The following is a 26,169-nucleotide window of genomic DNA, read 5'->3' on the forward strand; positions in this document are numbered from 1 at the left end:
CAAAAAAATGGAAAGAGTGAAACTCTGCAGGTACACTAACAAAGACGACACAGAGACGATTCTCAGTCATCACTTGGTGAGACAGGGAACAAGAAAATCTGGGCTTTGAGAACACACCTATTTCCATTCAGCTATTCCTTGGTTGGTGTCAAGTAAAACCCTGAAGCACATACGCAAGGAAAAGTCACATACGTTCAGAGAATTCACAGCAAACATCACATGCTCAGTTGAACACAAGGAAGATTTGTGACTTCAGCAAAGTTTAAATTTCTAAAATCTCGTATTTAAAACTTTACAACATAAACCCCTTTTGAATGGACACAAACTGCCAAGAAACCCGCCTGAATAGCAGTGTCTATCAGGGTTAAAATAGGCTGACATCAACAAACCACAATGTCCTCATTTGGGTGAGATAATCGAGGCCAAATCTCCTTTCACCAGTGACCTACTTCGTCTTCAGCAGCAGATTTGAAGAAAACTCTGGTTTCTTACCTCATCGTCTGGTTAGAGGAGGATGATTGATCCAGAGGAGAAATCATTTCAAAACCCACATCCAATGGAGGCCAAACATAGGAAAGAGCAGACACACAATATTGTAAATATGTTGAAAATATTTAATCTGAAAACAACAACTTTATATTTAGTCCAAAATATCTATTATGTTTGCCATTTACTGATTATTTTAGTTAGTTCTAAAGAGGCACTTATGCATTTACTCCAGAGCTGTCTGTTCAGGAAAACATATTGGCACTATTAAAAATAACTATTAACTACTTTAAACTCAGGACCATCACCTATGCTAAGAGACAAGTCAGGGGACAGAAAAATCATCATAACCTCGGCCACCATTTACGACCACTTTAGGAACAGCAGAAACAACACAGCTGACAGGTGATGCTTCAGTAGTTGCTGCATATAGACAATGTATAATGTATGAGCTGCATATTGTTGCTGCTCTTAAAAACAGAATTGGCATCAGTTTGTGTCACTCTACGGACTCTTTGAATAAAATATCTGTGGAAGGACAATATGCAAATAAGACTCCTGCACACTGTTGACAGAGTAAACACATGAACAGCTAAATGAATCATCCACAACTGCGGCTCTCCAAAAACTTTAGAGCTGAATGCATCTTATTACAGAGATGCAGATCAAAGTTAAATTCCGGTGTTGTGCTATAATGGCTACTCGCTTGACTTGTTAATTTTTCTTGTGGTTCATCTCTTGACCAGAGGTCCTCCACTGAGGATTTCCCTGAGGAATGTTAGCTACTGTTGACTGTGCCTCCCATCCACTTGTATAATGGCTGCCTTTCACAGACTTTGTTTTTAAGTAAGTCTTAACTGATGTCAGGGGTTGTTGTTGTTGTTGTTGTTGTTGTTGTTGTTGTTTTGAGTAAAAAAAAAGGAACATGCTGCTTTATTTGTTAAATGGGTTATTGGTTCTCAATAAAGCAAAACATTCTAGTTCCACCTAAAGCGCTAACAATTTAGTTTAAATAAGTAATGTTATCGTGTCTTGCGTGCAAGATTCAATTTTCTGACTGATGTGTGTGGACAATTCTGCAAATAAATATGACTAAAGACATGTTAATAAGGTTTTCCAGTGAGCTGGAACAGGCATTAGTAGCACATGAAAGTCAGACATGAAAAAACTAACATTTTAACTTATCACCAAGATATAAAATCTGAAGTGGCTCCACTAAAACATGAATTGACAGAGACGGTAAAGGTCAGGACATACAACCACTTAAGAAAGCGAGCCGATGGGTTACGTTTTGTAATGTAATATAATCATCACATCTGAGGTGCAACAGAGGACATGATCAACAAAACCACATGGAGGTTAAGTACTATGCTTGTTCACTATCTGCAGAGTGAGCGCTGTTATCACCTCCCACTCTCTCCTGTCCTTCTTGGTCTCCAACACAGAAGTATCATATACTACAGGGCAACCCTCTCAATGAGCCAGATGTTCTGCAGCCTCAACTGCTCTGTATCATGAAACTGATCACACAAACTCACTTTGAACAGACCGGAGCACTTTAGACGAACAGACTAGGAGCTTACATTGTATTTAGATGTGATAAGATATCTGTGTTTGATACAGTTTGATATTAATTTCTATACAACCCAACAAATGGAAGTATGGAACATAGCTAGGCCGATTAATAGGCCAATATATTAGCTAATATTGGCCTGTGGAAGCTGCATCATACATACATACACACACACTCATATACATACATATATATATATATATATATATATATATATATATATATATATATATATATATATATATATTCTGATATATATTCTGATTATTCCTTGAATTTAATTTTCTTTGAGAGGGTTTACTTGGTCCGAAAATGATAATAATGTTTGTTGCAATTATTTCTGAGACAACATATCGTCAGAACAAAGGCAGTTTAAAGTTTAAAGTGTCGATATTGACTTATTTAAAATGCAGTGGAAGTCAGGCTATATTAGTATGGCAGTGAGGCAGTGCACATGTCTCATCTAGGTTCAAGTGTAAAGATCCTCACACAGAGCTGCTTGTTATGCTGAATGGTAAATAAAGCAAACAGTGTGGTGATGGGGCGAGTCTTTCATGCAGCTCTGAGTTACCCAGCGGACACTAACTCATATCTTCATGGTCCAGAAATAGTGTATTGTGGCGAGTCCTGGTACCACTCTTGCATAACTGTAGAATTACAGTGTGGAGCTTAGACTGCCAGGCTTTTCAAGGCTTTTCAGGGATTTTCGTTGAGCAGAACGAAGTGTACCCTCTGGTCCAGGGAGAGTGTCATTTATCTGCACACTTAAACAATATGTACTCTTATCGTCGGCTTACGGACCTGGATGCAGTTTGACTCGTCACAGTCCTGACGAGTTTTAACGGCGCATGCTAACATTACAGCTCCGTGCGACCTTAACAAATAATACAAAAAAAACACGATTTAAAGGGAAGGTGTATACTTCATTTTGGGTCGACGCTAGAACAGCATCACCCGAGTAACACAACATCCCAGCTGCAGCGTGAGATGCGAGGACAACGTTACTCACCGTGGTTGAAGATTGTGGACCGAAACCGGTTGTTGCCGGACGAATGTTCCATCTTTGAAAGTTTGTGAACGGTTCGACCTTCTTCTTCTTCTTCTTCTTCGTTTTTTCCCCCCTTTCTTGTTCTTGTTCTTGTTGTTCTTCTTCTTTGGTATTTCCTTAATTTCCTCTCTCAATCCGAACACAACTGCGGTGAAATGACAGCCCGTGTGTTGTGTATGGCCATCCCCCTTGTGTGTGCGCGCGCGTGCACTCACACACACTCAGACACGCGCGCGCGCAGCCAGCCGTTTGAGACTGACGAGCCAGGCAGGCCGTGACGTCACGTGCTGCCGCAGCAGCATCGGAATGAAAACAATCGCACGTGGATGCGACGCGAAAAGTTTACTTGCACCTGCATGTAAAAAAGATGCGCCGTTTCTCATGAAAATGAACAACGTCAAATAATTGTCCGCATTAAAGGCACAGTGCATGAAAAAAACTATAAATGTTAACGCTATTACACAATGTTGGAATATTATTATGATGTATCATTAAGGGCTACGGCTAAAACAATTATATGTATGCATGTGGTCGAGCAGCTGATTTTATCCCCAGACATTAATATATGTATTAGTAGTAACTCTAGTAGAATAAAGTCAGTCAGTGGTGGAATGCGGTAAAGTACAGGATTGTACTTCAGTCTTGGGGTACCTGTGCTTTACTTGGGTACCTTCTTCAAAATTTATCGATTTCCATTTTTCATTCCACGACATTTGTTTTTGGCAGCTTGTAGTGTAAAAAGTATTATGAAATCAATAATTTATATACGTACTAAAATTAAACAATTATGATGCACTCAAAAAATACAATTGCTACTACAATTTACACAACAATACTTCAATAACTGTAATCCAATAACATAATTATATGGACAGGACATTTTTCCAAGATTACAACATTTTATTTTGATACATTATATTAGATTACCTGATAATACATCTGTACTTCAGTAGTTGTAGTTGAAAAATGAGTAACACTAAAACATATACATACTGTCCATTATGTTGGGGGATGAGAACTGCATTTTATTCTTTTATTTTACACTATAAAATTTCACCATAGAAATGAACAGCTAAAATAAATAGTGACATCTGGTGGTCAATTTGTTAACACATTTCTAATGAATTCACCTTTTCTTTTCCAAGTACATGCCAGCAGTATTTTGAACCACTTTAATTAGCCCACACATTAAATAGTTGCCAAAAATGCAGTTCTCTTCTAGTGTGACCTCAGCAGATTCCACACATATTATTGTCGCTCCAACACTTTGTTCTCTATGTGTGGTTCAGTATTACAAATGCAGACCCAGTTGAAGGAGTAAGTATGAATAGCAGACATCATCATTATTGTACAAATACCTTGAGTCTTTGGCTTGTTTTAGAAGCAACAGTTTTATTTGTAGCTGTGACAAAAAGGGAAAAAATAGTCGCCTCCTCAGAGTCTAAATTTTCACGTTCAGGATTAAAGTGCAGAATTGTTTTCACAGCTTGTGTAAAAAAATTAAATAAGAACAAAAAAAGAAAAGAAATGTTAAAATATCAAAACTAACAATGTAGATCTGGAAAACATAAATAGGATACAGAACAAAATGAGATCTCATACAACATTGTATTAATGATATTCAATCCACTTAAATCAGGCTTGCACTTATGATACATAGAAAAGGAAATCAGTTCACGTTTTCGAGTCGTTGGCAAGGCTAGCTTACATCGAAGGCACAGCATTGTTCAGAGGTAACGATCCTTTGCAAAGAAGTGCTGCGGCAACATTCTCATTGATCCTCAACACGTCCCCACAGACACACCTCACATGCCTGACAGAAAAGAAACATAGCAAAGCATCTTGTGTACAGTGCATGCCCACGGACGAACGCATCAACCAGCAGGGGCTTGTTTTACAGAAGCATATTTTGTGTTACAGCCTTTACATTGACAGAAGGTTACATGCTCTGTGAGTCTCACTGTTAAGTGTTGAATCCTGCTCTCCCTTTAGGCTGCTGCGTTCACTGAATTACGAAGAATAAATCCAGAAAACTACGGCCCTGAGCCAAAGGAGTGTGACGAGGAGGTGAGAGGTGAGACAGGCCAGTTTAAGTGCTATAATATCAGAATGACCAGCAGTGGTTGCAGCCTCTGTGGGCGTCACACGCAAAACCAAGCAATCAGAAAAAACACAGAACATCATTCGCAAAGGACCATTCTGTAGGCAGCAGGCAGAGCTGGGACAACACATCCTCTTGGTAGCAAAGACATTTTGGTGCCAAAGCTTGAACAGTTTAAAATATAGTCATGCTTTCCAGTCATATATGACTTTAATGTTGAACAATGCACAAAAAATGCACGTAAATAAGAAGAAACTGTTCGCTATCAAGAGGATGCATATCCCAGATCCCATTTTTACAGTTAAAAGGCTCTATCAGTGTCTTGCATTCATATATCTACCTGAACCGACATCATTTATTTCCTTATCACAAGTAGCCCAAGAGAGGAAATTAACAAACATGGCTTCAACCTGCCATTTGCTAATATAGTGCAAATTAAAGTACTCAAATCTATACAAAAAGATTTCAGTGGTTATATATGTGTATATAAAAAAAACAGATGATGTGTTTTTTCTCTATTCTTTTTAGGTTGACTTTCTTTGTTAGCTTGTTTTGTCTGTCACTTTGTTTTCTTATTTAAAATCACATTATTGAGAGGCAAAAAGTAGCTTGGTTTAGAAGTTGGACAAACCGAGAACATCATGCAGTTTGAGAACAAAAAAGATCATTATTGTTAGAAGGTGCAAGAGAGATATCTGACAGTGGGAGAAATGATTTCTGAGGAGTGCGTATATTTATGCAATGCACGCAGACAGATGCACGGACACACACATATATACAGTGATATTTACAGCTGACATATACATGTAAACACACAGTGGGTCATCCACAGGAGGAAAGACAAATATGTAGACAGACAGCTGACATGATGAGGCAGTACCTCACCACACCTGAACTACTTTACAGTACATGAGACAAGTCAGTAAGTGAGGAGCATTTGATTGCCCATAAAATACTAAAATCACATCTTATTAGAGTTAATGATAATATGCAGATTTACATAAGCAAGTTTGATTTGATTTGATAATCCAGCATTGCAAATAAATTTACTCCAGCACATGAACTGACGGTCAGGGATATTTTGTGGTGATACGATTCCTCTTAATGTAAATGCTAAAAGCCCCGAACCTGCCACAGTTGTAACAATGTAGAAAAAAAACAAAACAATAAAGCTTTCAGCTGTGCCCTGTTGAATGCAGTCAAACTTTTACTCTTCATAATTTTAACTGGTCAGCCAATAAAAATATGGCAATGTAGCATACGTATATAAAATATGTCTGTACATTTACAATATTTAAAACATTTACAATGTACACTGGTAAGTGTTTGAATGTATAAGATGCCACGTCGATATGAATGAGATGCACTGACAGCTCTTTAGATTGAGAGACAACGCACTGAATTTAAGCAAAAGATCGCAATGTAAAGTCAGTGCGACACAATAAATAAGGGAGAGGGGCCACAGACGCATTTAGGTGTCCCCGTTTCTGACCAAATTAGGTCAAAAGGACACATTGAACCAGGATATGACCTGATAGCATTATCGACACTCATGCATTCTTCAGTGAATTATTTTTTTAAAGTTCAAAATGTTTTCTTTGACTTGTTCAAGTGGTCAGCAAGTCGATCTCGGGCTTTAGAGTCTTGTACGAAAGGTGGGCCCCTCTCCTTGGCCTTTTTCCTAAGTTCAGTTTTAATACCTAAGTAAAAAGCAAAATCAAACCAAACTCACACAGAAACACCTGCAAACATGTACAGTACTGCACAATGCAGCGGCCCAAAGTGGGGAGGCTGAAGGCTTGTATAATTATGACTACGTTGTCCATATGAATTTACACACAACACTAAGCATTTCTGAATGGTATCACCGCTAATGTGAAATCTACATGATTCAAGAGTTGAGTCATGATGTGAAAGTTGGGTCTGATTGCATATGACATTCCACGTTAGCTTCGGGTGCAGCAGAATCAAGCTTTTGTAGTAAATGTCTCTTGATTTAACTTTGAATGTGTGAGTGCGTCTCGGACCAGTGGCTTTTTAGAGCCACGTTTTCCCCCTGAGTCTCGTTAGGCCTGGGCAAGCCTACGCCCGCAGCTTCAAACATGGAGGAGTGTAGACACGACTCCTCCAGCCTTTGCTCTGCCGTGAGGCAGATGAGCGCCGCCCATGTGGGGGTTACTCCAACTTCCCACTCCTCCAGTCACGTTAAGCCTTACTCCGGCTGTTCGGGGTGGGTGTGCAGGCCGTTTTCAGAGGCCTTCTGGATGCTGTGGTTTTTCCAGAAGGCCTTGTGCAGCTGGTCCACTTCAGACACCAGCGGTAGACTAATGTCCAAGTGCATCTGCAGGTTGTCCAGCCACTCCTCGAGTCTGGAGAAAGCTGGCCTGAAGATTAAAATAGCAAATAGGGATCTCAGTTTAGAATATTATTTTATGTATTTACATTCACAACACAATAAAACTCCTTTTGTGCAGAATTCTAGCTAGAACGAGCTGGTTCTTGTTCCTTATTCAAAATATCGGTAATGCAGTTCTCAGTGAAAGTTTGCACATGAACATCTTATGTTTGGTAAAGAAACATAACACCCTGAAACTTTGAGTGAACGTAAAGAAAACATTTATGTTGGGTGAACTGTGCCTTGAGGAACAGATTAAATGTGGCTCTATTGACGATATCTGACCGTTTGTCTGCATCCAGGTCACAGCACACAGCAGCCATGGGGAAGAAGGCAGGGGGACAATTAGGAGGACAGAAGTGCTCCAGGAAACCAGACACGTTCAGTCCGAAGTCCATCGCTCTGGGGAGGTAGTCTGGGTCCGCGTTCACCCTGCCAATTATCTGGAGAAGGGCCAAAAAAACAAAATTGAAAAACAGCGAGGAAGAGAAAGAAGAGTTAAACATGGATTCTTATTTGCCGATCTGCTGAAAACAGTAAACCCTCCAAACTGAAGCTGATCGTTCCCAGCAAACCACAACTAGCGTTTGTCTGCCCGTAAGAAGCCACATGAAGACAACTTTGCTTTTCTGCTCCCTCTAATCCCTAAAATATTCTCTGGCTACTAATGGTGTCCATCTGGGGAAGTCATATTATCGGGCCTCAGAGAGACTGAACTAAACGCTTGAGCCCAAATTATGTGGATGGAAAGCAAATATCTTGAATTTTGGAGAAGCACAACTTTTCCCTCGTAAATTTAAATTGATTTTTCATAAATATTGGGAGGACTTGACATTTTTCACAGAAGGCTGCATTTTCCATATTTTGCACAAAACCTGTCAAAATACAAAGTTCAGAACGCTGAAGCAAGATTTTATTTTAAAGTAAGAAGCTTGAGCTTTTGGGAAAAAGAAAAAAATCAAACCACTCTGAAAAACCTAGCTTTTTTATTTGTACTGACAGTTGAAGGTCACTCACCTCGCAAAGCATGATACCGAAAGAAAAGATGTCTACTCTCTCATCGTAGCTCTTCCCTGAAAAAAGAAAATGACAGAAATAAGCAGTTGTTAACTTTCAGGAGAAAAGCCACATAGTTATCAATTGGAGTTTCCTTCATGTTAGGAATGTGTGAATGGGTTTAAATAAATAAATGAGTATTTCATTGTACTTAAAAAGACAAAAGTGTCCCTGTTGATCATACCGTGGATCATCTCAGGAGCCATCCAGTAGGGGTTTCCTACCACGGTGTACCTCTTTCTGCGGTCGTGCTTCTTGAGGCCGGATAGTTTACCCTGCGACAACTTCTCCTCGTACTTGTCGTCCACCATGAGCCGAGCCAGCCCGAAGTCAGCCACCACCACTGTGTTGTTCTACACCAGGAAAATAAACGTATCGTTATGCTGCAAGCATACATACTGCAAGAGAGAGCGATACAACTTTAGAAAGCCTAAAATTGAATTTAAAGATTATAATTTCTCTTCGGGAGGGATTTCCAAACACTTTAGATGTGCTGACTTTGTTTGAATAATGTAGGGAAAGCTCGAAGTTTCCACTGAAAGGTACCGCTAACAAAGCTCTTTTTGAGGTGTCACAGCAAATGACAACTGCACAGGCGTTAAATCCGCAAAGAAAACATAGTATACATACATATGAGGCATGTCCACACACGCACACACGCATACACACGCGTACTTACCTCTCGGACTAGACAGTTGTGTGAGTTCAGGTCCCGGTGGATTATGTTCATGGAATGCAGATATGTCTAAATGACATATAGATAGACAGACAGACATGAGAAGACAGAAAGGAAGGAAGAATAAATACAATGAAAATAAAAATAGAAGATTCCAGTTGTGCTGTAATGTAAAGCCCATGCCAAGAGGAACAATCCTGCCTTGTTTCATCTCAAGCAGCTGCTTTGTAAAATACAACAACCCAGTCATGCACAACATTACTCATTCTAGTCATATCGAGGCCAAACATTAAAAACTGGTGCTCTAATCCTGCAGGACTGTATCCTTTAAATAAACGTAATAGTGAGGGATGGGAAAGATTTTGCATTATCCTGTTCTTCAGACCAAAAGTATGGAGTGTGCAACTGTCTAACATGGCCATTAGAGGGAGACAGCCGTGAAGATAAAAGGAAGCGATGCACTTTCCTTTACTGCTTCATTCTTAAGGAATCACTGTCAGTGGAGGCTTCACAATTTCCAGCAACTATTACAATTCCATGCAATTTTCAGTCATTGAACTCACCATCCCAGCAGCTATGTCCTTGGCAAAACTGACTCGCTGGTTCCAGGGATAGTTACTGTCCTATGAGTAAAAATCATAATCAAATGTTATTGCCTTAAGTGGCAGTTGCTCCTAATGAATCATGACATCTAACTAAAATTTGACACCTGCAAAACACAAAGACTCCATCTGAGGCGGTGCAAAACCAGACTAATAGCTCTATGCTTTTCGAATACTGAGCAGGAATGAGACAACCTCAAATGTTTGCAGGCGGACTGCCCTCTCACCATTTTCTTGATGATTTCTCTCAAGGTGCCTCCCTTTATGTACTCTGCGATGAAGTTGAGCCTCTTGTCCTTGTAGAGGACGCCAATGAACTTGAGCACGTTGGGATGATCCAGGCAACGCATGACCTTCACCTGATGAAACAACGCAGACCTGTTCACATACACTGAATTCTGCTCTGCTGTAGTTTGACTTTGGACAAGTGGAAACTGCAAAAAACATGAAGCTTGAGTAAAATTAAAAGTAATAGTTTGCCATTTTGGAAACCACCAATCCTCACTATCTTGAAGAAGATTGCTACAACTCAGACACATACATGTGTAGCTGCAGCAGCCTGTTAGCTTGTAGCATAAAGACTAAAAAAAATAGGAAAACAGACTATCTGGTCCTCTCCGAAAGATAAATTACCAGCACCTCTAATGCTCCAATTCATTTCAGGGAATCGAGTTTAGAGATTAGTTCTAGTAAGATTGTTTGTCAAAAGGGTGCACTCTATGAAATGTGCAGACTGAATTTAATCAGGTGTACAGCGTCATCTCCTTCACAAACATGGATATCGCACCTTTAGTTTATTTATTTTTATTCACATTGTCCAAGAACCCCTTACAACACATGCTTACAGGTTTATGCTCTATTTATTTTGATAAGCAAGGCAACGGAGAAACTTCCTGCATAGTTGAGAACTGCTATAGAAACACAGAGCGCCAAGCAAAGAAAAAGCTGCCCAACAAGTGTGGTGTAAGAGATTACGAGCAGTGTTCCCAGCACTACGACAGTATGACACCTCGTAAAACATTTCCCCCCCTGAGGGTAGGGGTGTGAACGAAGCCAAGTCTCTATTGCACACACATAAACCTGAAATATTATCCTTAAGTCTCATGATGCCTTTGTCATATATGTTTGGTGAATTCCTTTTCTCAAACCAGATCACAAGACACTGAGTTGACTGAGATTTAGGCCACCTACAAACAAACAGCCAGCGAGAGTAATAATCATGCTTCATTGTGGTCGGGGGTTTGTTTTATAGCCACTCTTTCTACTCTGTCGTCCTCTACACCAATTACAAAGCAAAGACTCTGTGTTATCGTGACCTAAAATAAATCTCCACACATATGGGAACAATTTTCCTGAACTTCAAACATCCCGATTAGAAGGTTGTTAACTGGATTAGTGGGTGAGTCTACAATACTGAACATAAAACAGGAACATCAGAGGTAATTCAGATCACTTCAAACGTAAAGAAATAACTGGAGAAGTCCGACAGCAGCCTAAACTTCAGCGTATGAGAAAAGTTCTGTTATTTTTGCAAATTAATGGAAGGACGGGAGATAAATGGAGCTTTGGGTGGCAGGGAAATAAGTTCTGCTCTTCCACCATTTCTGGGAGAAAGGACTGTATTAATGCTGCCTTTTGTTCTATTTCAGAGGTAATTTCCTGTATTTTACTTTAGGTAAAAGAACCCTCCCTTTTTTATACAGTCATGTCCTACATTCACACAGGAGATGCTATTTTTAACTCAAATTTTCAGCTAAAAAAGTTTTCTTTTCTTTTACCTCCTCAGCACAGATATTTCCAGGTGGTCCAGAAATTCAAACCGGCAAGAAACTTAATCTTAACGCCCTGCCCTCCTTTTCCTGATTAAAATTATGTTTTTATTCAAGAGAGATGATTAATGAACAGACTGGTTATGAAATGATCTGATGATCTGACTTCATGATTTCATAGTTCTGTTCGTTCTGTTCTCAGATCGTCCATCCTCACTCACCTCTTTCAGGAATGTTCTCTGTGTCTCGTCATCAAAGCGAATCAACTCCTTCATCACCATCACCTCCCCAGTTTCCTTGTGGGTCACCTACAAGATGCAATGATGCAAAAAAAAAAAATCAAGCTGAGTAACAAGCTGGAAGACTGAGGCAATATTAACCGTTAAGTGTGTGAGTTTCATTCCGCCTTCTGCATGTAAGCATGGTAAATTAAAAAAAAGTTCAGGATTTGTTATAACCCCAAACATTTTCGCCTCCTGCCTCTCTACACTTCTTTCTCGTCTCAATGCTGCCACCTCCTGGACATTGTGAGTTTGACTACATTTGCTCTCTGAACCGCTGCAGAAGAACTTTACAGACAGCGAGATGTGTCTCTGTGCCCGAATCTACCTTGATGGCCTGTCCAAAGCAGCCCTTCCCCAGCACCTCTCCATGGATGAGGTCAGAGGGGCGGAAGATGCGATGCGTCTGATTCGACACGACGCGGAGCGACTCCGATCGATTGATGTCCTTCCTCTGGGAGATGGGGGACGCCGCGTTGCTCGAGCCAGGCGACTTGTCAATGCTGTAGCTCCTCCTGCAGGGTGAGAGGAGCGACGGGAAGACCGACAGGAAGAGAGAGACGCGAAGGAGGGGAATAATAGGGGTAGGGAAGAGGGGAGCAGAGTATTTGATTACTGTTTGCTGCTGATCTCATTGGAAAAAAAATTATTTTTCATCTAAGTTTATCCATATCAAGGACAGGTACAACTACAACCTTTCCATCACGTGCTAAACCGAATTAGAGATGAATCAAAAGTAATTAATCTTTTGCAATTCAATATTTAATCTACACATTTAGATGGAGGTAGAGCAAGTAGCAAGACAATCTCAGTCTGCAATAAGCAGCTCTAGATCTGTTTCTTACGTGATTATACGTGATCTCAGGCTGTTGATGTCGGGGTTGGGCGGCTGTGTGATGGGCAGGATGGGGCTAGGGCCCCCGGACACCGGGGTGGACAGGGGGCCGTCCACTTGCTCTTCAGCCTCTGATGAGCTTCCCTCCTGACTGTGAGGGTCGTGTTCGATCGTGAGCTGCAGCAGCCGGCTCGTCTCCTGGATGAGCAGGTCGATCTGGAGAGGAAGAGGTCAGATGAGGGGGGGTCAGTCCACAACGGCAGAGGTCATTATTATAGCTGGAGAAATTCTCCAATGGATCAAATCTGGTGAAATGCTGAACAGTGCTGCAATGAGGAAAGAATGAGATGAAGATTTCCATGCTCGTGATACAATAAAGTCAAATCTTTCAGTGTGGTCAATACCTCATCCAGAGGGACATTTTGAATGGGCGTCCCGTTGATTTCAAGGATCCTATCTCCAACATGAATCGAGTTTTTCACATCCGGACTGATGCAGTCTGGTTCCACCCTGAATAAAAAATAAAAGCAGAATAAAATATATTTTCATACGCCTTTCTGCACACATTGAAACATTTTAGTTTGGGCACAGACCTGTAATCTGATAAAGTCTCAGCTCATTTGAATTACAGTGGCATAGATTTCTGCTCATTTCCTTTTCCTTCCACTCTATTGTACATGCTAAATGAATCTCATCTATCACACTGTCTGCCCTTCCACATCCTTTGTCCTCCACCACGCTGACCTCTTCTTCTAGAATTAGTGTCTCCTCTCTTCACCCAAGGACAATCCACAAAACACCCACACAAACATGGACAGAAGAACTCACTGGGAGACTCTGACAGTGTGTCCATGTTCAGGGCTGTAGCCGTTGGTCGGGCTGAGCGGCTGGTCGATGGCCACAGAGAAACCTCGTCCTCTGCGTCCGTTGTTCCCCTCTGCGGACGCTGGGATGGACACGAGTGTGACCGTGTGAGGGATCCGTGAGCACGGCGGCGACACCGGCGTGACGATGGTCTGGTAGTAACAGTGACCGCTGGAGCCGGAGAGGAAGTGAAGGGAAGGATAGATGGGAAAGAAGGAAGAAAGTTATAAAAAAAGAAAATGGGAATCCTGGTGAGGGATTTAAAGCCGTCCATGCAATCATAAGGGGAACATCAAGTTCTCATTACTGCAGTTTTACAGCATCACATGATGTTGACGAGAGGTTGCTCTGCTGAGTTTGGGAAAACACTATTCCCTGAAAGATAAACAATTCTAAGAATGTAAGGAGGACTCATACAACAGCCTTGAAATGATTAAAAACTAACACATCGGAGATTACATTTAATCTGAATGACCTTTTTACAAAACAAACAGGTCGCTTTGACCCCAATCTGGTAAACACTTCAATAAACGTAATGATCTGGGACCATCACACTGTCATCATCCACTTCAGAGTGGATCCACCTCAGAGAAGACAAGAGGACAAAGCTGTTCTGTTTGTTTGTATCTCTGCGTCGTGCAGCTTGTTGCACATTGAATGCCGACAGTAACACCAACACAACCCTTAAAATCATTTTCAGAATGAACACATTTCTGTTATTTTTCAGGTTTACAATTAGAGACATAAAAAGGGACTGTAGCAGTGAATATAAATGATCTTCTCTGAATACACAGGGACCTCTGTCACTAACTTAGAGACACTGTACTTTGAGCAGTTTTTTTGGCTCAATATTTGGTGCAAAATAGAAGAAAAAAAAGCATCACATCTCGAAACAATGTGAAAGTGAATTTCCACCGTGCATTGACTCAGCTGTCAGGACACAAAAAGTCTTTGAAGCACACAATAAGCTGCATAAATTTAAAATTTGTCACTCAACTGCAGCTTTGTCTTCTTATGCGTTTTTTGTGGATGCATTACACTTCAAAGGGATTTCAAGTGGATTAGTTTGTTGCAGAAAAGAGAATAGGAAAAACTAACTAAAACTAAATTAGTGAGGGGGGAGGGGGGGGCAGTGTGCCAGTGTTAAAACATTGGGCAGTTAAAGAGGAATGAAACAATTTACATTTCATATTCGATTTGATTTTGACAGACTTTGATATTCAGGTCTTATAATATTGTGCTTGAGGCTCACCAGTAGAGCTTGGATCTCTCCACCAGAGCGTATGTGTCGCCATCACCGATAAATGTCCTGCAGTTCAAACATGTGAAGCATTCTGGGTGATATTTCTGTTCCCCTGCGACCTGGTAAGAGAAAAGACGAAGACACAGTCAAAAGAGCATTCAGGCTTCTCTGGGCTGTGAAAATGTGATGTCAAAGATGTCAACAGGATTGTTTTCTGATCTCTAATGAAAACACTGCGGGCTGGGAATTCACAACAGTGTTTCCGATGTGACCGGAGCAACAAGCAACATGAGGCTTTGATAACTGGATGAGGAAGTAGGGCGAGGTCTGGTCACTGAGGGTAATACCGAGAGCTGGGAGATTGAATTTGCTACTGCCAGATCCCGTTCCGAGAGCTTAGGGCAGTTTTACAAACAAGAGAGGGAATTGAGTAATGGTAAAGCAGGCAGGCAATGAGCTGATTAATCACACTGAGGACGATGCTGACGCTTCAGCTCTAGTTGTTCTTCAGACCAACAAGAGAAAACAACACTATAATCATTAAAATCACGCAAAAATGAATGGATCAACTTTAATGTAATGTCATTTAAACTTTACGAGTAACCTCCTTCTCACTTCTACTGCTGCTCATTAAATCCTCTGCCCTTGCTTGTGACTCTGATCGACTGAGGAAAAGATTAAGTGGCACACACCTCCACATATATCAGTATCGACCACTTTTAACTGTTTCAGGTAATTTTACGCCCATGTATGTTAATGACCCACCCACTAACCTGATGACTTCTATGATTAAACATGAGCTACGATGGGTCGAGTCCACCAGAGCCGTTTGCTCCCCGAAGGCTGTGCTTGTGGTTTCATTTTGTGCTTTAAGTGGCAGAAAATTGAAGAGGGAGTAAGCCCTCTGACAGCACTTCTCAACTGCAATGATCTGCATTGCAAATTCAGTATACCAAGAGTGAGGCGGGGAAAAGAACAAAGAAGCACCCATTAAATGCAAAAGCATATTATTTTTTGGCATATTATTTCTTTAAAAAGCTACATTTACATTATATTAAAATGCATAATTCAGAGAAAACATCTAGATCAAAAGGTTAACTAATATTTGTAAATAAGAAACCACCAAAACAAACCAAAACATGAGCTCATGAGACGTCTGAGATGCCTTATAAGTTACTGGACAATTCCAGCAGAACTACGTAGCAGCCGAAAACAGAAACGCTACTTAAATGGTCCATAAAGATGTAAATAAACAGGGTTACTGAGACAAAAAGGAACATGTGAAGATCAAAGAATCAATTAAATCACTACAGCCATATGTCTGCTGCCCCACCCTCCTTGGAGAGCAGCAGTGAAACCGAGAACACACACCAACAGATAAACACATGCTGACAGCCCGCAGGCTGCTGGGGGAAGACACTGACAAGCACATTAATTAACTGCTTTTCAAGTAATTAATCTGAGCACAACCTTGCAGCAAAATACCAGGAAAACATGCCCCCGCTTGGTTTTTATAAAAGGAGTAAGATAACATCCCCACTTTGCTGTACTTTGTGATGTCATGGTTTTCTATCCCCAATGTTTCTGCTTTTCGAGTGAAAACAATAAAAAGTGACCTGGCAACAAATAGGAGACGCAGAACAGGCAACTTGCAGATGAAGAAGAGAGAAGAGAGACAGAGAAGGAGAGAGAGAGAGAGACAGAGAAAGAGAGAGAGAGAGAGAGAGAGAGAGAGAGAGAGAGAGAGAGACAGAGAGAGAGAGAGAGAGAGAGAGAGAGAGAGAGAGAGAGAGAGGAAAGAGCACAGATGTAATAACTTTGTAATGGACAAAGGAAGAAAGCAGCTGTAGGGCTTATTGACCGACTTAATTTCTTTATGTGTCCTCCAAGCAGCCTCATAAAAAGGAGCCATAAACAATTACTGTCTGATATTGCCAGTGAGAGTAAACACAACACATCAGAAAATCCAAGAACATTACCAAAATAAGACTACTGTGTTATGGAAAGATGATTTCAAAGTTAAATGCAACTGTTTTAACATGATTTTTAGCATCAGAAATATATGTGGATGCCTGTGAATTGTTCTTTATTTGCGTGTCTGTGTGTGTGTGTATGTGTGTCACTTAGGTGCAGCCCAACAACTGGAGAGACAGGAAGAGAAGACAGCTGGACGGAGATAAAAAGGGTGTGTGGCTACACTGTGGCTGCCATTTGCTTGCCAGGCAGACGGGCAGGCCAGGCATGGCACACACAAACACACACACACTCTCTCTCTCTCTCTCTCTCTGTCTCTCTCTGTCTCTCTCACTCTCTCTCTCTCTCTATCTCCTAAACCACACTTGACAGGCGACAGCTGCTGCTCACATTAAGGACATGCATCCTCTCCAAAGACCAAAGTGTAGAAAAAGAAAGACAAAAAGGGGGAAGGAGTAATTTCAGATAATTCATCAATCTGTGTAATATCAAACCTTCAAGACTAAAACAGTATTTTGTCATTTGTGAATTAGCTCATGATGCTAGCGAGTGTGTGACTGCCTTTCAGTCGGTCATGTAGCCTCGGGGCATTTTCGAGTAACAGCAGATCAAACTGCGTACACATGTCTCCCGGGGGAGAGGTGAGCGGGAGTAACTGTTGAGTTGCAGCACAATGTTCTCAGTCACATAGTAACCTTAACTTCAGAAAAGGTTATTACACTGAACTTTTTATTCCCAAACATACCTATGTGTGTTCTTCTGATCCCTCAAAACAAAGTGTCTTATTCCATTATGCTTGTATTGTCTACGAGTTGCTTCAGTTTAACCCTCAGATGTTTAATTTGATCTTCTAGAGGCCTGGATTGTCAGTTCCCTAAAGCTTTGTTTGTTTTTAATGATTTATCTGTGTGACCTTAAGTTAGCTGTGGAATGTGAACGGAGCCTTTCAAGCCATTTGGAGTAATTTATGGAGCTCTAATGCTCTCAGCAACACTAAACAGTGAAGAAATATCTTGGTCGTCAGTCAGGGATGCTTCAACTCTTCCAGACCATGTTGACTTTTCCTGAGGTATGGTCTACGTTAGCACTTCTCTTGACATTGTAATTAGTTTAGACCTAATGGTAAAACATTTTTATTGAGTGTGAAACTATATGGTGACTCATAGGCTACCAGATGACCCAAAAGTAAATCTGAAGATTTTAATAATAATACAGAGAAAAATTCCTTCAGGAGTTGATAAAACATTGCCCAATCTTTCACTTTTCAACACATTTTCGGTTTTCCCCGTGAAAGTTTCACTTCACATTTCCCTTGTTGATTATATCTGGTGATGACAGGGGCCTGAGTGTGTGTGCCTGCCAAGCGTCAGTAATAGAAAAACACAGATGAAGTGCATCAATAGAGACCAACTGTTCACATATAAAGGAAGTTACTTGTAAATAAAAGGCACAGTGATTAATCAATAAGTCAATGAATCAACTTCTTAATAATTGATAAGTTGTTTTAAACTGCTTCCGGCCTCTGAACTAGTTCCACTGGGTCAAGCTGTTGTTGAGCACACAGAGGTTGGAAGTGCCAAGGAGCATTATGAATAAAAGACATGACTTATGACTGTATAAGTGCATGTGTTCGTACACAGCAGGACCTCATCAGGAACCTCTCAATGCCTGCTGATCTCTTTACCTCAACAAGTCCCACATAAACACCAGTTGGACCCTCTGACTTCAATCCGCTACGGCTAAATGTGGAACGATGAGCTCATAAGAACACAGCTGGAGGTGCTTCTGAAAGGCATCGCAAATTATAGGAGATCTGACTTTGCTTAACCCTCATGTTTGATGTAATGAACTTTACTTAAAAAGCCAACCCTCTTTGGCTCAACGAAAACACACAATCCATATGTGACTTAAAATCAACAACGTAAGATCCTCAAAATGTGCCAAAGGGAATTCCTCAAGATGGATTGAAATAAGATGTATGATCAAGATGTTTCATGCTGCTGTGATTAAGGCTTTTGGAGTGGAAATAAAGTCAAAGGATGACATGATCCTGTTTTTTTTTTAGACTTTCAAAAGTTTACATCATTTAGGCAAATACAATTAGACTGAAAGCCTGAGAGAGAAAACAGTGGGCCACATTGATGCTGTCTGAGGGGAAACCCCCGCCAGCTACAAACTATCACAGCACCCACTGGCCTCGGCTTTAGAAATGCTAATGTTTCAGCTTGTTTCCTTCTTTCTGTTGGTCTTACATCCACTGTGATTTACGGTGTGGCCAGCATGTAGGTATTAAATAAAAATAAATCGGTGCAGTGACAGTTATCAGACGTCTCTACATGTGTACACTCACACACTTTGAATCCTACTTTTATCTGAGGAAGAACGCTCTCAATAAATTGCATGCGTGCCATGGCTCATCAGTTTTTCATGAGATGAAAAAAGAAAAAGCGAGGGCGCTCTGCTCTACAGTAACAGACGAGAAAATCTGAAATGATGAGGCACAGGCATATATACTGACCCACTTTAAGATGACACACAAAACACAGCAGCAGCGTAGAACATCATGCTTTAGCTTCAGATTTTAAATCAAAGAGATACAGATAGAAAACCATCTCAACCAGCCGCTTGAGGCAGTCCGCCTCCCTGCCTCCTCGCCGGCCGGCTCTTGTACATCACCCAGGAGACACCCGGTAACTCATGGCAGCAGCAGCAGCAGCGAACAGCCTCACCTTCTTATCTCTTTTCCAAAGCCTGAGACAGCAGAAGCTCCAGAAAAACAGGTCTCCCACCATATCAGCGAAAGCTGGCACTTCTCCTCGCTGCTCTAGTTCATTCTGGTGAGGCAGGCGCTGTCACAACAAAACCCAGGCAGCAGCCGAACCGGCCGGAGAGACCGAGTTGCAGGAGGAGAGAGAGGGAGCAGCCCACGCCTTTGCAGCTGAGCTCATCTCTGAATCAATGTCACTCCTCCTGGCTCTGCCCCCTCCCTCCCTCGTCTCTCTCGCTTTTGCTATGACCTCATCGTTTCCTGTTTGGCCCCGCCCACTCTTGCACACGCGCCACCCGGCTGCTTCAAGCACACTCACACCCCCTCCACCCTTCTTCATCTCCCGGTGTCTTCCGTTAATTCCTCACCCCTTCTCTTCCGCCCACGCTCCTGCGATCACATTTACAGACCAGTGAAAACTAGCAGGGTGACAGTTACAGCCTTGACTCATTGGGTCTGACGTGGAAGAATAATGTTCTACATTAGTTAATTTGTTTGTGTTTTGTGTGGATTTTTTTTTTTTTAAAGCGAAAGTGGAACAAAGGCATAATAACATTGCTTCAAGCATGAACACAAACAGTGCTGCACATTCTGGAAAATAGTGTAAATTACAGTTCACTGCCAGTGTCATTCTGTTCCTCTGATCACTGCAACAAATATGAGAAAATATGATCTTCATTATGGATAGGTAGTTCCATTATTTATGCAATTAACTGATAAAACGTTAAGTCAATAAAAAGGTCAGAAAATACAAAAAAAGTGTGACTTTAAGTGACTTAAATGATTCAACTGATTATCAAAATCAACCTTTGCGCATTCATCTTCTGTAAATCGCCTAATTGATTAGTTGTTTCAACACAAGTCCTAATTGTAGTTATAAGTGAAATTAATTATATAAACTACAAGCACAATTGTTCCGAAAATCCTAAACAGAAGCTCTTTCTTATTTACTTTTCGAACACAATGTGTGTGTTTAAGTCACTTGTTTTTTCTTACAACTGTCTAGCTGACCAATGTAAACATTGATTGACATTTTCGCAACTGCTGGATTAAATAATCAGAGAAACAGTGAATAGATTAGATAATTCTCTCGTTACATATTTATCAGATGATGACCACATGACAATTAAACTCAGAAAATGACAAGAATTTCCACTTTCAACAGACACAGAGCCGTAACACAGTGAGTAGATCACATGTAGAATAAGTGTGATGTTATTGTCATTCGTAAATGTAGAGAACAGCTCTGTATTGAGTATAATTTAAGACGTGAGGTATACTTGCTTGATCTTAATTTATATGTCTTATTAGCTCTGACCTTCCTCTCTACTTTCCTCCCCTCTCTTGCCTCGTATATCTCTCTGCAGGTTTATCTTCGTTGCTGCGTCACTCTCTGTCCCGCCTCCCCTCTCTGGCTCAGTGTCTCACTCGTCCTTGCTGTCTGACTTTGTTCCTGTCCATAACATGTTCTGCATGCCATGTGTCGACCTCTCAAGAGGACCGTGTGAGTGGGGAGATATTAATAATCGCTGCACTGCCTGTTGGTCCTCGTGTTAAAGCTGCAGAATGCAAACAGGCTGCTACAGGAATGAACAAGTTAGAGTGGACATTACTTTGTGGAAGCTGCATCAGTAACTGCACCAGAAAAGTCCAGACAGAAGGTCAATAAACAGAAAATACAACAACAGTGGTGGTAATGTTCGATTTGAATGACTGGACTGTTTACAGGACTTCCTGTGTGGTAACAGTACTCAGCCGTTATACATCAGTTGTAAGTGCATTCATATACAACGGGAAAAATAAATTGGACATCAGCGTAGTCTAAAGTAAATACATTTTGTTGTCTTTTGTTATTCATTCCTGTTATTCATTGTTATCCTGAATAACAGCATGTCCCACCATCACATAGATATGTGTGTGTGTGTGTGTGTGTGTGTGTGTGTGTGTGTGTGTGTGTGTGTGTGTGTGTGTGTGTGTGTGTGTGTGTGTGTATCTGTGTGTGTGTATATATATATAAACTTTTTGACATCATTGTTCACTTCATGTAAACTTTAGAGTCAGGCAAGTTTTCTTGCATCACAAAAATAATATTGTTTTGCTCAGAACCAACATATCTGTGATAAACTGGTAGTACATGTTGCACCTTGTGTCTGTCACTAGGCTACTTGGAGGCAGCGAAAACAAGGAAACAAGCTGTGTGAACACTGACAATATCACCATTGGTAGCATCACTGAAAACTTGACTTCATGTTCAATACGGTGAGGTGGAGTAAGGGTTTAGTCAAAAGTCAACTCGGCAGCCCACATGGGGGGATTTCAACCCACACAGAGGTGGCTGCGCACGTCACAGTTCCTCTCTGGAAAAGAAAATACCACACACCTTTCCATGAAACCCTTTACTGAAGGTCACTGATCAGGTTATGATCTCTCTTAATCTCAGTGTTGATATTCACTGTAATGTTTAAAACAAACATAAAGACTTGAGTTGAGTCATCCAGCTTTAGTGCTCTTGAGCCAGACACTGAGCCCCGGCAGCTGTGTTCGACTCCCCTCTACGTGGGCCTGACCCCTGACCTCCCTCAGGAGTTTTAATGAAAAGAAAACTCTGCTGTATTCTAAATAATGTCGAACAGGTTTCTACACTGTGGCAGAGCGCCGTACAGCTGATCAACAACTGATCCTGCTGCAAGGAAAACAGTGTCACGACCTGAACAGCAACAACATCTTAACAAATACCATTTCCCAACACTTCCCACACAAAACAATCATGAGGCGTTGTTTCTACTCAACCACAACTCCCTCACAACAGTGGGAGTTGAGAAAGTACACTAAATATTTGGGGCTTTCCATTGGTGACGAAACCCCAAAACATCAATATTACTTAATATTAACCACAAACATGTGTAGGACATCACTCTAAATGCTCTAGTGGCATCTTTTAGGTGGTTTAAACAGAACCAATACATGAGATAAAACGTGTTAAATGTGTAGCTATGATTGAAAATACTAGTCATGAGCAAATTCCAGCACATTTCAAATGAAACAAACTTCACTAAAAATATTCACTATTAGTCTATCATGTTTTATTTTTTCTTATCCATTATTGCTTTTCATTGCTTTCCTTGTATTATTTGTAACCATGTATGAGGGAAATATCCAAATCTATCCATTAAATCAAAACAGAAAATGATGTGATGAGGGGAGCGTTACAGCATCTAACTTTCAGATGTGGACCCAAAAGTCCCCCAAAAATCCCAAGCATTGAGGATTTCAGGGAACTGTGTTAGATTTCACCTTGTGCTATTTTGGAACTTCTTATAATCTCAGACACTAAGAAAGAGAATAAAGAAATGAACAAAGTTCCCAGAATTTAAGAAGCTCAAATCACCAACAGCTTTTCTGGAAGCACTCACATGATGGAAATACACAAAACAGCCAATTCATTATTTGTCATGACAATAATGGGACCGAATGGACTAACAGCCAGAGGTTTACTTATGAAGAGAGACTATCTGAAGCACTGCTATCTCCCTATTAAATCAATAATGGATCTTTTCCCTCTCTGTGATGAGGATTATCTTAGTGTGGCTGTTAAGAGCAACTATTAACACACATGCGACAGACAAAGTTATAGAAACCAGTTCTTTTCTAGCATTACTGGGCAATCACACAAATCAAACAAGTAGCCTTTTATCCGCTCATTCAAGTTGATCTAGTCAAGGTTACTGTAATATTTACTTACTCTTTTTTTCAGCTTTTCCTCAAGTCCATTTTAAACTGAGTGTATTATCTCACTAACATAAACTCACCGTCATCATCACTATCAAATCAAAGAAGGGTTGACCCAAAGCTTCATGTTTTGCAGGTGAAATGGACACATAGGTGTGAAGAGCATACTGATTCGGAGCGGTGCGGCAAAGATAATGCAGTCAGGGGGCGAAACCGTGAAACCAAAGTTTTTATCAAACAGTCCCGGTCGATGTCTGGCCCCGCTCCCATCCGCTGATGACCGACTCTCGACTGAGAGTGGAGATCATCTGTCAGTCACAGGTGTGGTGGACGTTTAGAGTGAAGGGGAAAATCAATTACATTAGTTAACTAGTATTCAGCACATAAATTAGTCTCAGTGAGGCCAGTGCATAACTGAGTAACTTCCTCTGGCTGAATTACGAGCAGTTTACTCACAGGAGCAGAAGCAGCAGCTGATGAAGCTGCACACACAACTGTTTGCACCTAAACATGCACACACCAGCGTGTGCACAAACACAATTTCCTCTATATAATGTTTCAGTCTAGTCCGGTCTGCACTTAAGGTTCACTTACTCGCTTGATCTGGGGCATTCGACACTTGAACCAGCGTGGACGAGGAGGGAGGGGCGGTTATAAACAGCAGATAATCCAAAAAGCCCTTTTGAGGCATACTGAGGCCCTAAAGCTCCATGACATCCATCCTAATCCACTGGAGCAAAATGCTGTATTTAAATACACGAAGTGAGGAAATAGGCCGGATCAAGAGAGTACACTAGTCAATGAGCAAATTTTAAAAATGTCAAAGAACCTCCAAATCAAAAACAAATCACTTTTTTTTTTGGATCCACAGCCTCCTCAATAACTTCTCATCGTCAACAAATATTACCGTTTACTAAACAAAAATTAAAGTATGAATAAATAAAAATAATGTTACAATTGGAAAACTATTCCTGAACATTGTTTTTTTAAAGAGCAAGGCTCAGCATGTATACTGGACATCACCTTTATTGGTTCTACGTCTCTGTCTTCAGACTTTCACTCATCTCTCACCTTTTTTTTGGGATTCACAGCCTCCTCAATAACTCTCACGGACTGTGACAGAAACCTTTTCATGAGTGACTTTTAAAAATAGGACTGTGTTTCCCTGCTCATCTGCACATATGTCAGAGTGACCGTGCAGGACTGGAGTGAACTCCTTCTTCCTGGGTGAGGCACAGACGACGGAAGCTGACCTTCATCTCTGCATGGTAATACAATTGGTCCGGTCATTTTGGCAACTCAGGGCGGATTGGCTGACCGATGTCAAATTTACTAAAGTGTAACTGCGGAGACAGTAAATCAGTGTCTTTGCACTGTAAGATGAGCAATAAACCAGAGAAGGAAAGAGTGTTGCAATCAATCAACCTAATTCACTTTAAAAGTCTCCTACATGTTTCATTACTGAGATTGCACTGCAAAGGGCAGGCGGTCTGGAGGCACAGTAAATGATAACACATACACACACGCACACACACACACACGCACACACACACACAGACACACACACACACACACTCTCTCTCTCAGAGATGCAGAGAAAGGTCGAGCCATGAATGATTTCTGTTCATCGTGACCGTGACACATGACCTGCCAGAAGCTGCTGGCTGCTGTATCTGACCGGGAGGCACATGTGTCAAAGGAGATGCTTCATGTGCAACGAATGAACTCAGCTTTCCATTTGAGCCAGCTTCCCCTTCTCAAGGACCACCAACAGTCAGTGAATTATTGATTCAGTCAACAGTCTGGGTTTTGGGAGGCTTTGAGGCATCTTATTGCCTAAACTGGCTAGGACACATATCGTAAAAGGGCCCTTTATCTTTCTTAAAATGAACTAGATGGACATTTAAATGACAAATACTTACAAGTACTGGTATTTTAAAAATAAATTTAAAATATGTAAGTCAAACCATATTTGTGTACAATTTACTAGTACACATTTAAAAAAGTTACCATTTTGATGTGTCTTTAATGAATGCAAATTATTAGTTTATGTTTCCTCTGGATAATTTCCTGTCGAGCTTAATGTAAAGTAGACAGGCGGTAGTTTTCCAAAGCCTCCCACAGCTGACAAAGTTTTCATATCGTCTGCTGCCATGGCTGATAATTAAATTAAAATGTTTACCTCACTGGCTCGTTTGAACACAACATGGATTACAGAAACCAACTCTGTAAAGTTTAGCAGTGATGAATACCCATCACACACCACCAAAACCCAAGGAGACGTCTTCAGAAGTTTTCTTTTGTCTCTTTTAAACTCAGTTTATTATCATAAAGACACAAATCCTAAGAAGCTGGAATTTGAGAATTTTTGGCATTGACATTTTAGTCTTAATACAGTTGATGACAACCTGTTAAGCTAATTGAAAGAGGCTAAACTGAACATACATTTTTGGTGTTTTGTGTGTGATTTTGCAGTGGCATGTGTGTGTCTGTGCTTTTGCAAACCGACGTCCTGAATGGCCTTGCATTTGTACTCGGAGGTGGTCTATGTTTGGGGCTGAAAAAAAGCATCTAAATTGCAGCTGCACCTCTTCAACCAGCTCTGTGGGGGTGAGTTCATGATGAGACGACCGAACAGGCACAAAGAGAAATGCATCACTGCAAGAGGAAAATTACATTGCACCTGCACTTGTGCTGCTGCTGGCTGTTCGCTGAAAGGAAAAAAAAAAACCCTTTGACAACATATTCTATTTCCACAACATACACTATT

At 40.9% G+C, this 26,169-nt stretch overlaps 1 protein-coding gene across 2 annotated transcripts in view; it reads right to left on the reverse strand.

Annotated features, from left to right (window-relative positions):
• Positions 1–4,056: 4,056 nt before the first annotated feature.
• limk1a (LIM domain kinase 1a) overlaps positions 4,057–26,169 on the reverse strand; it is a 43,266-nt gene continuing 21,153 nt past the window's right edge. Inside the window, exons 1-14 of one of the 2 annotated variants that reach the window (XM_068585426.1) lie at positions 19,633–19,795; positions 14,939–15,048; positions 13,651–13,857; positions 13,227–13,332; positions 12,833–13,038; positions 12,316–12,502; positions 11,928–12,014; positions 10,165–10,296; positions 9,899–9,958; positions 9,339–9,404; positions 8,844–9,012; positions 8,621–8,676; positions 7,889–8,046; positions 4,057–7,592 (exon numbers count right to left, since the gene is read on the reverse strand). In XM_068585426.1, the coding sequence (XP_068441527.1) occupies positions 7,421–7,592; positions 7,889–8,046; positions 8,621–8,676; positions 8,844–9,012; positions 9,339–9,404; positions 9,899–9,958; positions 10,165–10,296; positions 11,928–12,014; positions 12,316–12,502; positions 12,833–13,038; positions 13,227–13,332; positions 13,651–13,857; positions 14,939–15,048; positions 19,633–19,695 (1,779 nt within the window). In that variant the 5' untranslated portion in view covers positions 19,696–19,795 and the 3' untranslated portion in view covers positions 4,057–7,420. Of the gene's footprint in view, positions 7,593–7,888; positions 8,047–8,620; positions 8,677–8,843; positions 9,013–9,338; positions 9,405–9,898; positions 9,959–10,164; positions 10,297–11,927; positions 12,015–12,315; positions 12,503–12,832; positions 13,039–13,226; positions 13,333–13,650; positions 13,858–14,938; positions 15,049–19,632; positions 19,796–26,169 lie in introns of those variants that run through there. The other variant, XM_068585425.1, reaches the window with a different exon arrangement.

The sequence above is a fragment of the Clinocottus analis genome, unplaced genomic scaffold (assembly GCF_023055335.1).
Source record: "Clinocottus analis isolate CAN_PGR_092001 unplaced genomic scaffold, fCliAna1.0.p SCAF_2, whole genome shotgun sequence".
NCBI lineage: Eukaryota > Metazoa > Chordata > Actinopteri > Perciformes > Cottidae > Clinocottus > Clinocottus analis.